Raw genomic sequence first — 12,903 nt, 5'->3', positions numbered from 1 at the left:
TTGTGTGACAGAATGCCTCAATTTGAACTGATCCACAGATTATGTGGGCTACAGTAAGCACTGCACCTCAAATGCATTATATTGATGTGATCATTTATATATTTTCTTCATTTTCCAACTTTACGTTATCAGCTTCCCTTACTTTTCTTAAAGGGAAGTTAGGCCAATTTGTCTGATCAACCACTGGGGAGCAGGTACCATCCCTAATTTAAATACAACAAGCCCTTCTCTGTAAATCTTGCAAAGTTAGTTGGAGGTTGTGTTGACTGGATTGTCTTTGAGGGAATTTCCCTTAAGGGAGTTTGCATACTTCATTAAAAAATGTACTTCCATGCAGGGAAATTCTTGAACTACACGCCCCCTTGGCAAGTTTGCCCCAGTTGTGTCTTGTAGGCCCTTCACAATACCAGACCTTATTTAGCTAGGACTTGTGCATTTAGCTAGGACTCCTTTGTAGATACAATGCCTATAGAAAGTCTACACCCCTTTCAAAATTTTCCCCTTTTGTTGCCTTACAGCCTGGAATTAAAATGCATTAAAATAGTTTTCTTTTTCATTTATCTACACATTTTACCCCACATCTTCCAAGTGAAAAAAATATTCTAGAAATTTGTAAAAAAAATAATTAAAAATAAAAACTGAAATAGCTTGGTTGGATAAGTGTCCACCCCCTTAATTAGATCAGGTATAACCAATCACCTTCAAAATCACACACCAAGTTAAGTGGCCTCCATCTGTGTTAAATTGTAGAGATTCACATGATTTCAGGATAAATTCAGCAGTTTCTGTAGGTTCCCTTTGCTGGGTAGTGCATTTCAAAGCAAACACTCAACCATGAGCACCAAGGAGCTTTCAAAAGAACTCCAGGACAAAGTTGTTGAAAGGCACAGATCAGGGGATGGATATAAAAAAAATATCAAAGGCCTTGAGTATCTCTTGGAGCACAGTTAAGATGATTATTCAGAAGGGGAAGGTGTATGGCACCACCAAGACCCTGCTTAGATCAGGCTGCCCCTCCAAAGTGGATGACCGAGCAAGAAGGAGACTGATCAGAGAGGCTACCAAGAGGCCAATGGCAACTTTGCAAGAGCTGCAGGCTTTTATGGCCAAGACTGGTCAAAGTGTGCATATGACAACAATATCCCAAACACTCCACAAATCTGGCCTGTATTTTACTCAAGAAAGCCCACCTTGAATCCCATTTGAAGTAATCAAAAAAAACACTCAGGAGATTCTGTAGCCATGTGGTAAAAAGTTTTGTGGGTTGAAGAAACTAAAATGGAACTTTTTGGCCTAAATGCAAAGCTTTATGTTTGGTGCAAACCCAACGCAGCGCATCACCCAAAGAACACCATCTCTACTGTGAAGCATGGTGGTGGCAGCATCATGTTATGGGGATGTTTCTCATTGACAGGGACTGAGACACTTGTCAGGATAGAAGGGAAAATGAATGGAGCAAAGTACAGAAAAGTCCTTTAGGAAAACCTGTCAGATCCCCAACCTACATCCAATTGAAGATTTGTGGCATGACTTGAAGATTGCTGTCCATCAACACTTCCCAAGGAACTTGACAGAGCTTGAACAATTTTGTAAAGAAGAATGGTCAAATATTGCCAAATCTAGGTGTGCAATTTTGGTAGAGACCTATCCCAAGAGATTCACAGCTGTAACTGCTGCCAAAGGTGCTTCCACCAAGTATTAACTCGGGGGGGGGGGTGGAGACTAAACAATTATGATCTTTCAGTTTTGTATTTTTAATATATAATCTTTTTCTCAATAAAACCTTTTTTCCCCTTAACAGTGTGGAGTATGGTGTGTAGGTAAATGGAAACCAATTCAGTATGTATTCTTTTTATATGTTTTTTCGTTGGTTCTATGTGTATTCAATACACCTTCATAGACACCCTAGTTTTCTTTTTTCATTCTTCTTCCACTGTCACATAAAGTAAAACTGGTGTTGCAGATCCCCGTCCCTCCCAGTCCTGGCTACAGTCCCAGCCACTCTGCCCCAGCTTCAAGGACAGTCACACTAGCTGAGTCAGCACCTTCCCCTCCTCCCTGCCCATGCTCCAGATCAAATTAGCTCCACACTCCTCCTCCCTGCTGTTTTGGGGTCGCTGTGAAATCATTTTAAGAGATACCTTTACATACTGGCCTGGCTTTTAAGTTGAAATCAATATCCATGCAGCATATCACCTCAAGGTGATGGAAAGATACGATAGTTTTGGATCCTTGAAAGGTTTAGTTCACTCACCCTTGATTATAGGAGTGGACCAGCAATATTCTCCCTTATCCCTGCAGGGGATGGACTCTGTATGTAGGCACATCACACTGGAAAACGTCTTGTCATGAAATCTGCTATTAACATTATTTAGCATAAATGATTAAGAGTATCAGATCCAGGGATAGAGGGAGTGTCTGTCCATTCATCTGTATTTCACATATACACTGTGGATATATCTGGATAATCGCATGTCCAATTGTCATGGATTCCATCGATTTGTCTATAACTACCATACTTCGAATTGTGTTCTTAAACAGGCGTAGGCTTCCTGATCATGTCCCCCAGCCAATCAGGACCTCCGATCAGCTCCACTCTGGGCAAGCCTTCCTGTTTACTACAGCAGCAGCACAGCTGAACCAGCGACAGGGTCCTCCCTGTCACAAAGCATCATTAGCTTCCTGAGGAATTCCAAGAGAATTTCAGCGTTTCATTATTAGGCTCAGTTCTAGTTCTGTATTTTTCTACTTGCCAGGCAATACCACAGTTCACAAAAAGGGAGAAAACCATGTGAGTTATCATAAGTGGAAATGAGAAGGAGCATATACCTGCAATGCTCAGTAATGTATGACAGCAGACTGGAAATGGGAAGCAGAGAAGCAGCATATACCTGTAATATCTATGTGACAGCAGATGGCTTCAAACTGCCTCCATGTGTCGTTTTCTTACAGGAGTAAATGCGTCTTTGTAAATGCATCTATTTGATTTTTTTTTTTCCTCAAGTTGAGGGTGGGAAATTTGAGTGGCATCTTAAATTAAAAAAAACAAGACATCTGGCACTACAACAGGTAAGAGAAACTTTCAGTTTGCTTGCCTTGCCTGCCAGGAAATGTATTATACCAGCACTACCTAGGTCATTTTACCTCAGCTGTGCCTTGGAAGTCAAGCATCTTATTGGCTGCAAAGCATATCAGTCATTAGGGAAAGCAGCTGGTTGGTCATTGACCAAAAGGAGGGCCCTGAATAGGTGGGAACAATTTCACTCTCCAGCTGAAATGACTGTGAAAGTACAAGACTATCTGAACACAAGGTTTTCTTTAAGCTAGTGCAGTACCAGGTATCATGTTTATCATGTCATGTAAAATGAAAAGAAATGTTTGCAAAAAGAAACATTTCTTCAAAACTACACATGAATTTTAATTGAATCTCTGTGAGATGTTGCAATGGTCATACATTATTATACACTGCCATCTAGTGGATAGCTTTGGCAACTACAGATGATTACACAGCTCATGTTCCCCTATCTCCTGAGGCCATTAGACACAGGAATGCAGTGCCATGGATGATTAAGGATGACTTTAATGTTTCCCCTCACAATACTCTGTTGCTTGTTTACAAAACCCTTTAGCATGGATCCCAGGCCTTCACAGAGTGCACTGGCCTGTTAAAAACAGCAATAGTCTGCACAAGGTTTCTAGAGCACATTTCTGTCCAACGGTCATTTGGCAATCAGACCAGAGACTATCAAGAAGAAACAGTAAAGATTATTGCAACTCTTAAAATAAACAATAGAAACTCTGCACAGTACAAAGGGGTCATGGCAAAAGTTCCCAGCAAGAACATTAAGAACATATATTAAGAACATGCAGTGGTTAAAAATGAAATGAAACAATCTGGATGGCCAATCCATTGTTTCACATGTTTTGTGATATTAGACAGAGAGGCTGACACCATTTCAGACTATCAGCATGAACAAGGTCGCCCTGGAAGAAAACTTGCTTCCTTCTGCTCTGACAATGTTCCCCAACTCTGAGGATTGGTTTTTCCAGCAGGACAATGCTCCATGCCACACAGCCAGGTCAATCAAGGTGTGGATGGAGGACCACCAGATCAAGACCCTGTCATGGCCAGCCCAATCTCCAGACCTGAACCCCATTGAAAACCTCTGGAATGTGATCAAGAGGGAAGATGGATGGTCACAAGCCATCAAACAAAGCCGAGCTGCTTGAAGTTTTGCGCCAGGAGTGGCATAAAGTCACCCAAAATCAATGTGAAAGACTGGTGGAGAGCATGCCAAGACGCATGAAAGCTGTACTTGAAAATCAGGGTTATTCCACCAAATATTGATTTCTGAACTCTTCCTAAGTTAAAACATTAGTATTGTGTTGTTTAAAAATGAATATGAACTTATTTTCTTTGCATTATTCGAGGTCTGACAACACTGCATCTTTTTTGTTATTTTGACCAGTTGTCATTTTCTGCAAATAAATGCTCTAAATGACAATATTTTTATTTGGAATTTGGGAGAAATGTTGTCAGTAGTTTATAGAATAAAACAAAAATGTTCATTTTACCCAAACACATACCTATAAATAGTAAAACCAGAGAAACTGATAGTTTTGCAGTGGTCTCTTAATTTTTTCCAGAGCTGTGTGTATATATATATATATATATATATATATATATATATATATATATATATATATATATATATATATATATATATTGCCATTATAAAAACACTTGCCACCCAATTTATGCTATTGATGTGGAAAACCACACCAAACCATGTTACTTTCCTGGCAGCTCTCCTTGAATAAAATTGATAACATCATTTAAAGTTGCACTGAAACATAAGCTACAGTGCTCGCTACAAGTTGGGTGGCTGTCCCAATACTTTCTGCCTGGCATCACTAAACTGATCTGAATGTGTTTTTCCATATCAGCAAGTATAATATTGTAATCACACATCAACAAGACGCCGAGAGACTAATGCAAGCCTTTGTTTCCTCTAGAATTGATTATTGTAATGCACTTTTTTTTCTGGTGTCCCAAAACATGTGGTATCTCACTTGCAGCTTGTTCAGAATAAAGCTGCTAGAATTCTGACTAAAACCAAGAAAAGTGAACATGTTACCCCTGTTGTGGCTTTTTTACACTGGCTCCATGTGCAGTATAGAACTGATTTTAAGATGTTGTTGTTAACTTACAAGGCCCTGGATGGATTAGCACCTAGTTATTTGCGGGAGTTACTGACCCCATATCTTCCAAACCGCAGAGATCACAGGATGCGGGGCTGCTGGTTATTCCCAGAGTCAACAAAAAGCAACACGGAAGGAGGGAGGGCTTTTTTTTTAGAGCTTCTAAATTATAGAATGCTCTGCCTTTGCTGTCAGGGAAGATGGAAGAGTTACAGTTTACAGGCCAAGACAAAAAAATGGGTTTCTTATCTTAATGGTTTTAATGTAACTTTAAAATTGCTGCTTTTGTGTTATTATGTGTGTACTGTTATTGAAATGGTCTGATTGTGGCAGTTGTATGTGTGACATGCTGTACAAATGGATTGTGGTTTGTTCTTTTTTTCTGCTATGTACTGTGCAGTGCTTTGCAATGCTTTTGTATAATAAGTGCTATATAAATGCAATAAATAAAATAATAATTTTTAAAAAATCAATACTTAGTGCACTTTCTTTTTACTCATCCTACCGGCTACCGGTAATAAATCACACTGCTGCGTTGTACACAGTAGTGTACAATACCAATAAAAGATTGTTTTACATTGAAACGAAACGATTTTAGTGGTTTTTGTTCTTTTTTCTTTTTAAATTATTATTATTTTTAACTGGCCTACTTAGTAGCCTAGACAATTAACACAAAATAGACTGTTTTTTTATTTTTTTGCACACACACACACTACCCCACCCCTCCATTACCAGGGGAAGTCAGGAAGCAATTGGCATGGTGCCCAAAGTGACTAGATGCTGATAAGTCTGGTGTATTAATACCAAAATAAGTTTTAAAAAAAAGTAAACATCAAGAAATAATACAAATATTTAAATACAACTTTCTGTATATGGTCCTGGAGTATATTTATATTGAAGCAGCGTGACGAGTTAACACGAGAAGGTTGGTTTGATTATCTGCAAAGACAGCGTTCTACAGCTCAAAAACTAAGGGCTTTCTATGTTTTGGCTCATGATCTAAAAGGGTTACAGCACAGGGGTGGGGGTTGGGGTGTGGGGGTTGTGGTCTCCTCATCTTCTGCTTCTCCTCTGGCTGTGGGTCTTCGATCAGGGGTGCCCATTTAACCCACTTCTGTGAGGGGGCACCTGTTTAACCCCCATGATAGCCCCTGGGGTTAGATGAAGGGATGCCCATTTATCCCTAGGTGACCCCTGGTCTTCTGGGGTAAGTGCAAGACTTGCTGTCAGCGGCATCGCTGGGAGAAGCGCTGGGCAGCAGCAACAACGCTGGGCCCTCCAGATACTGGAGACAGCAGGGCTTCTCTCTCTGGCACTGGAGACAGCGGGGCTTCTCCCTCTCTGGCTCTGGAGATGACAGTAGCCCCTCCTCCTTTGGCTCTGGAGTATTTGGTACAATGCGTGACTATGACAACCTGTGTACATTTAGAAAAAGACAAGAAAAGAAGGAATAATCTCGTTGGTGTTCCAACCTGTGCAGATATGTCACAATGCCAGCACAGCTCGGAACTTTCAGAACCACTCTGCCTGACTCTGTAGACAACCCGTTTACTTTGGGAGGGGTAGGTTGGGGTGAAGGGTGCCATTTATATAAGCATACGTCCAGGCTGTTTAACTCGGCTTTGCCTCGTAAAAAGCAAAACCCTAATGCATGCAGATATTAAACAATATTTTAACACCCTGTCGTGTTCAATTGCTTTCTTATACATAACAGATAATATGTATGTGTGTGTGTGTGTGTGTGTGTGTGTGTGTATAGGTAGTATATGAACACTATATGGTAATCTGCAGCTGAAACTAGCCATGCTGCCCCCTGGCTGTAGATGACTTTCACTGTTGGTTTTACTGAGCACCACAATATGGGCACGAGACTTTTGTTCCACTGCAGTGGTACTGGAGCTGGTGGTTCCAAACCCTGGCCCTCTGCCTTTTGTTTGTATGATGTAAGTAGTTCTTAAAATACGACAAAAGAGAGAACACACGGGACTACAAAATCAGACTGCACACTTTTATTATGAAAATGCACAGCTGATTCTGTATTTAGAATTAATAGCTGTGATTGTATCCCCCTCTCTTTACCCCCCCCCCCTGTCTCTGTCTCTGTCTCTGTGAAGGGTGAGCAGATCTGGGTTTCACAGGAGTTCCATCACCGGTACCGGATCCCCATGACTCTTCCCACTGCCGGCCTCACCGCTCCACACACCCTGCCTCTCTTCTCCCTGCCAGGACAGCTGAGCAGCAAGGACTCCTAGAGACAAGGAAGAGTTATTATAAAAAATGTTCTCATAAGATGCAGCATCTGGTTTACAGGATGATGCCATTTCACTAATCGCAACAGCATCACAATGTTAGAATGGTTAATTATAATGCTACTCCTTATGTCAGGTACTGACACTGGCACCCTTAGGAATAAACGGCTGCCCCCTTACCTTGCAAACCAGGCCTCTCACTTCATCCAGGGGTGGAGGAGGATCTCCTCCAGGCTCGGACGGCTCTCTGGGAAGTGCGACAGGCAGTGCCGAATCAGATTCCGGCACTCTGGCAGGGAGGCGAGACCGTGAGAGATTCAGGAGGCAGTATGAGGCATCACATCAGAGGCTCCCACCAAAGGAGCACTATTACAGAGGCGGTCCTTAAAACTAAACCTGAAGCACCCTAATGAACTCACCTTTAGAGACGCCTTTGTTGAAGTTCAGGACCCCGCGGATGATGTCCTTGTCCTTTCGGAAGGGGAGGTGCCCACACACCAGGTCAAACAGCAGGACCCCCAGGGACCAGGCGGTGGCAGGAAGGGCATGGTACTGCTGCTGCAGCACCCACTCAGGGGGGGCATACTGAGGGGTACCTGTGAGAGAGGGCAGGGCTAAGAGAGCATTCGCACAGGAGCACGAGCACAGCAACAAGCTGAGTCTGATATACAGAATAAATTTCAGTGCATTATTACCTTGATTTAACAAAACCAGGGACCAGTTTCACAAAGCACTGCTAGCGCTCAGCAGGCTGCTAACGCACAAGCTATCTGATTTTTACCTGTTTCAAAAAACTGTATTTTAAAATAGAACAATCAAGTTTAGTAGAAATCTACTCAGCAAGTCTACATTAAAGGACTGTGATTGAAACATGAGTTCTGGTGATGAATCTTCCTCCCGACCTGTGAGGGCGCTAAAGAACGAGAGGAGAAGTATCTGGAAGGGCTGGCCTGACAGTTCGTTTCCAGGTCAGGGAAGTGGGTCAGCCTGGAGAGGAGCGAGACTCTGTTGTAAGACCATATTGATTTGAAAGGTAAACGAGAGGCAGCTGCAAGTAATAAGGCAGCTGCAACCGTTTACCTAGATATCATGCGGGATTACATATAGGGGCCGGTAACGCTGATCTTTTCCTTCGTTTGGGTAACGTGAGGAGAGAAGGACTGAGAGAGGAGCTCTCAGAGTGTATTACGTGTTGTGTGTTGTCTTTGTTTGTTTATAATTGTCTGTCTTTTTCGCACCACTAGACAGTTAACGCACACCTCTGGAGCTGTCGCCACGTAAAGCACTATCCGGAGCACCACTGCACAGAGCACCTGCACGTTTGAATATCACCCAGAACTGGTGACCGTGCCTTTGTTTGTGTGTGAGACTGTACTGTGTTCACCATCCCCGCGCTTTACACATTGTTGTGTACTGCCGGGGATTTATTATTTGACAGTCGCCAACCTGGAAACAGCACAAATAAACACTTGTTCACTGAATCACTGTTGTCTGTACATCACTCCTGCATCGCATCACCGCTACACCTGTTCCCCTTACCAACCACTTTGCCACAAGGATAAATGTGTTATTTTCCTTATTTTTTATGGAAGTCAATTGGATTCAGCAGACTGCTACTTAGACCCCAGATCTCATTCGACAGTGTTCAGCTAAGAGAATGGTTTAGTCTTTAATTAAAATACATTGGCTTCAATGGAGATTAAAGGTAATTGTTATAAGAACAATATTTTTGTGAACTCGTAAATTTACAAACATAGAAAATAAAAATCACTGAAAATTAAATAATTTATCATTCAGGAATTTAATTAAATTGCAATTCATTCATTACAATGATAAATATAGGACATGCAATCACATCAGGAAAATAGAAATCTGATTATCAAGTAAAAATTAATAACTTGGAAAAAGTTGTTTCACAAAAGACTATATGCTTATACTATAAAGACTCACCAGCGAACTTTGTGTAGACTGAGTCCTGGATCAGATCCCCGCAGCCAAAGTCGATGAGTTTCAGAGACTCTGTGTCAGTCTTCACCAGGATGTTCTCGGGCTTCACGTCCCTGTGCAGCACCCCTCGTCTGTGGCAGTGCTCTAGCGCCCCCACCAGCTGGTGCATCAGATTGCGGGCGGTGTGCTCCTTGAGAAGGCCTCCCTGGGAATGTGCAAAGTCGAAGAGGTCACTGCAGGGATGCGGCCGCTCCAGGACCAGCAGGATCACCTCGGGGCGCTCAAACCACTCCAGGAGCTCAATGACGCCGGGATCCACCGGAGCTCTGCCAACCATCTTCAGCAGGGCAACTTCCAGGGGCAGCCTCCCCTCCTCCTGGGGCTAAGAGACAGGGTGGGGGAGCAGGTGCTTAATGCATTGCGGAGATGAAAACTAGACATACTTTCAAACCAATTCCGTAACATGTTCATGAACTCACTATTTCCACCCAGTCGTTCACCATCTCCCTGGGAATGAATTTTATCGCCACCTGGACAGAAAGCAAATGAGTTTAATTAGAGGCATTGTCAATAACTGTAGAAATGATCAAATAAACTTAATGAATTCAAAGATGACAGGTTGGCTGAAAGTGAAGCTGCCCTACTGAATCGGACTCTACACACCGGCAGACCATCAGACTTGCGGTGTCCTTCCAACACCCACCCGTAGCCTCCAATCCCCAGAATGGAACCCACTGAATACAAGTTATTGAAGGGCTCCTTCTTTCCTATTCAAATACAAAGAAGGCATTTAAATGAATAAAAGAATAACTTGATACAACATGATGTCACAATGACACATTAATTTATTTTTTGACACGTCATCAGCTGGTTGGCATTCTGACATCAGTGACTGCCATGGCAATGCCTCAACTTTGAACAAGAAAAATGCCCCTGGTGCTATATTCAATAACAATGCCCCTGGTGCTATATTCAATAACAATGCCCCTGGTGCTATATTTAATAACAAATATGGCATTTGGATTCTGGAATAAGACTGGTTAATGCGGAGGAACTATAAACAAACTGCTTCTGCAGCTGCAGTACCACCTGGTACAAGAGTCTAGATTCTCTCACCTCGAGAGGCCCTGCTTCTCGAACCCTGGGCCCGTGGCTTGCAGTGAGAAGTGGGGAAAGCTGTGGGTTTGCAGTCAGCAGTGTTGTAGTCCTGGTTATCCTTGCTGGAAGGGGAAGATCCGAAGGGTACCGTGGGCTCCCGGAAGATTTGCCGAGAGCGGAGGACCAGAAAGCTCCCTGTCAGGCCCCGATTCGAGGGTCCGGGCCGCGAGTCCCCCTTCCTTTGGGGGCTGTATTTTTCTGGCTCCTCCACCCAGCCCCACTTCCTCGAGGGTCCCTGCTTGAAAGGGTCTCCCTTCTTCTTGACAAGAGTCCTGGTAGGCAGAGTAGTCGAGATCATTCTCTTCTTGGTCTCCTCATTCGTCGATTTGATCGACTTTGAGAACATCACTTTCCTCTTCCTCTCTTTCCTCTCCTGCGGCACCCGGAAGATCTGGGAGCTCCCCGGTCTGACCAGGCCCTGGGATTTGGAGCGAGCCCTCCCCTCCTCTTGCCCCCTGCTCTTCTCCTGCTGCTCTTTCTCTCTCAGCCTCTTACTCTTCCACTTGTTCATCCCGCTGAGGTAAAACCTCTTCCTTCCATTGAACTCCCTCAACTCCAATCGGGTCTCCCCACCTCAGTGCCACTGTCCTGTTTAATCCTTGTCTCTGCCTCAGTGACAGTAATAATAAAAATACATTCATGTGAAAAAAAACCAAAAAACACAGCAACATATGTCTATTTATTTATTCGGACTAGAAATGCGTAAAACTAATAATCGATTTATTTAATTATTTAGTTTGCATGTATTTATGAACTTGAAGCAAATATTTAAAATGTTTTATTAATAATAGAATTCATATAATAATATAGTTATGCACCAAGAAAACTTCCGTGCTCAAATATATTAAAATATATATTAAAAAACGAATTATTTTTAAAAATTACAATTTTTATAATCTTTAATGCATTTAATATACAGATTTACTTAAAGAAAATTTTGTAGTTTTTTTTTTTTTTTTTTACTTAAAACGCTAAAAATATTTTTTTGAAGCGACTTAAAAAAATTAATATCTTAGACTCAAATTGGAAGCTTTCTATCTGTCTATAATAGGTGGAATAAGGGAACATCAAAACAAGACATGATAGAAAAACATTTTCAAAAGTTCTTACCTTTGTGAAAGTTTTTTTTTTTTTTTTCATTTTTCAAACTGGTCGGTGTCATCGCGGCGTAGCAGTGTCACAAAACTGAGGCGCGCCGTAATGTTTTAGGTCACACATCTAAGTTGTGATGTGTTTTTTATACGCTATGCTGCATGGATCTGTTAACCCGTATAAATGTGTTGTTTTGCACCACGCTTTTCCTTTGGTTATACTGTGCATTTTTGCCATAGTTTACCTGGTCTATCGTGTTTCTATTATTATATGGTTTACCTCTGTGCTTTACAATGCTTCCCTAGGCTTCATGCTTACACTGTGCTTTTACTGTGGTGGACATGCATAAGGGAAACATCAAACTACACGCTGTTATTCCACGTCGCTAATACCTACAAGTGCCGTGATTAGCTTTTAAAACCACGACGGAAGGATACATCACCAATAACACGCCTAATTATATCAATTGTATTTACCGAGTAAAAAGAGCAGTAGCATAAACACATGTGGTATTGCTCTTTGCACAGCCCCAGCCGTTACCTGCAATTAATCAGAGTGAAGCAGAAGAGCATTGTTATTAGTATTGTCATTAGCAGAAGCTTTCATTCAAAGCGACTTAGGCTAGGGGGGTGTGTGCATCAACAGGCAGAGTCACTTACAGCTGGACCGCGGCTTGACGTGTCATCAAGAGCTCGGAAAAAAGCATGTGGAGAAAATCGACTTCAACTATTTCAACTAAAACTAAATACCGGGGGTCATTCATGGTGTGCTAATGTGTTGTAAGTTGTTGAGCTATTGGATCGTTTCCTTTTTTTATTTATTATGTTTGACAGATGATTCTGTATGCAATGCTGTACCTGTCTCTGCTACGTGTTTTGTTTTGTTACAGTTTGCCAATATTTTACGTCTGTGTACTGTGGAAACAATGGCGGCTCTAGTCGTATCCCTTCTAAAAGTATTATTACTTGTGGAAATATGTTTTTAAATTTTGTGAACTGTTTCCAAACTATTATTTAAATGTTGGATAATATAATTGTGTTACTATTATTATTGTTTTAACAGTAGTTTACATGCACAAAAAATGCAGGGGTTACCAAAACAAAGGTGTGTAGTGTATATGAAATGCATAACATGATATATCCAGAATGAAATACTAGAATGAGTTTGATGTTGCATGAAACGTACCGGGGTGTTTAACTCTGCACTCTACAAACAGTTACAGTTGACAGAAAGGGAGTAGTGTACAGTTTAAGCC

At 41.8% G+C, this 12,903-nt stretch overlaps 1 protein-coding gene across 1 annotated transcript; it reads right to left on the bottom strand.

The window, feature by feature from the left end:
• Window positions 1-7,294: 7,294 nt before the first annotated feature.
• Window positions 7,295-11,289, bottom strand: LOC121302996 (serine/threonine-protein kinase pim-2-like). Its single transcript, XM_041233387.1, has 7 exons — window positions 10,515-11,289; window positions 10,062-10,165; window positions 9,878-9,928; window positions 9,402-9,780; window positions 7,871-8,047; window positions 7,632-7,740; window positions 7,295-7,450 (listed from the first exon to the last, which is right to left on the bottom strand). Exons 1-6 carry the CDS (start codon window positions 11,065-11,067, stop codon window positions 7,649-7,651), a joined length of 1,356 nt encoding a protein of 451 aa, XP_041089321.1. The 5' UTR covers window positions 11,068-11,289; the 3' UTR covers window positions 7,295-7,450; window positions 7,632-7,648.
• Window positions 11,290-12,903: the final 1,614 nt, after the last annotated feature.

Source organism: Polyodon spathula, chromosome 31, assembly GCF_017654505.1.
Source record: "Polyodon spathula isolate WHYD16114869_AA chromosome 31, ASM1765450v1, whole genome shotgun sequence".
NCBI classification, from domain to species: Eukaryota; Metazoa; Chordata; class Actinopteri; order Acipenseriformes; family Polyodontidae; genus Polyodon; species Polyodon spathula.
Note: the sequence above shows the minus strand (reverse complement) of the source record. Positions and strands in the feature narration are given on the sequence as shown.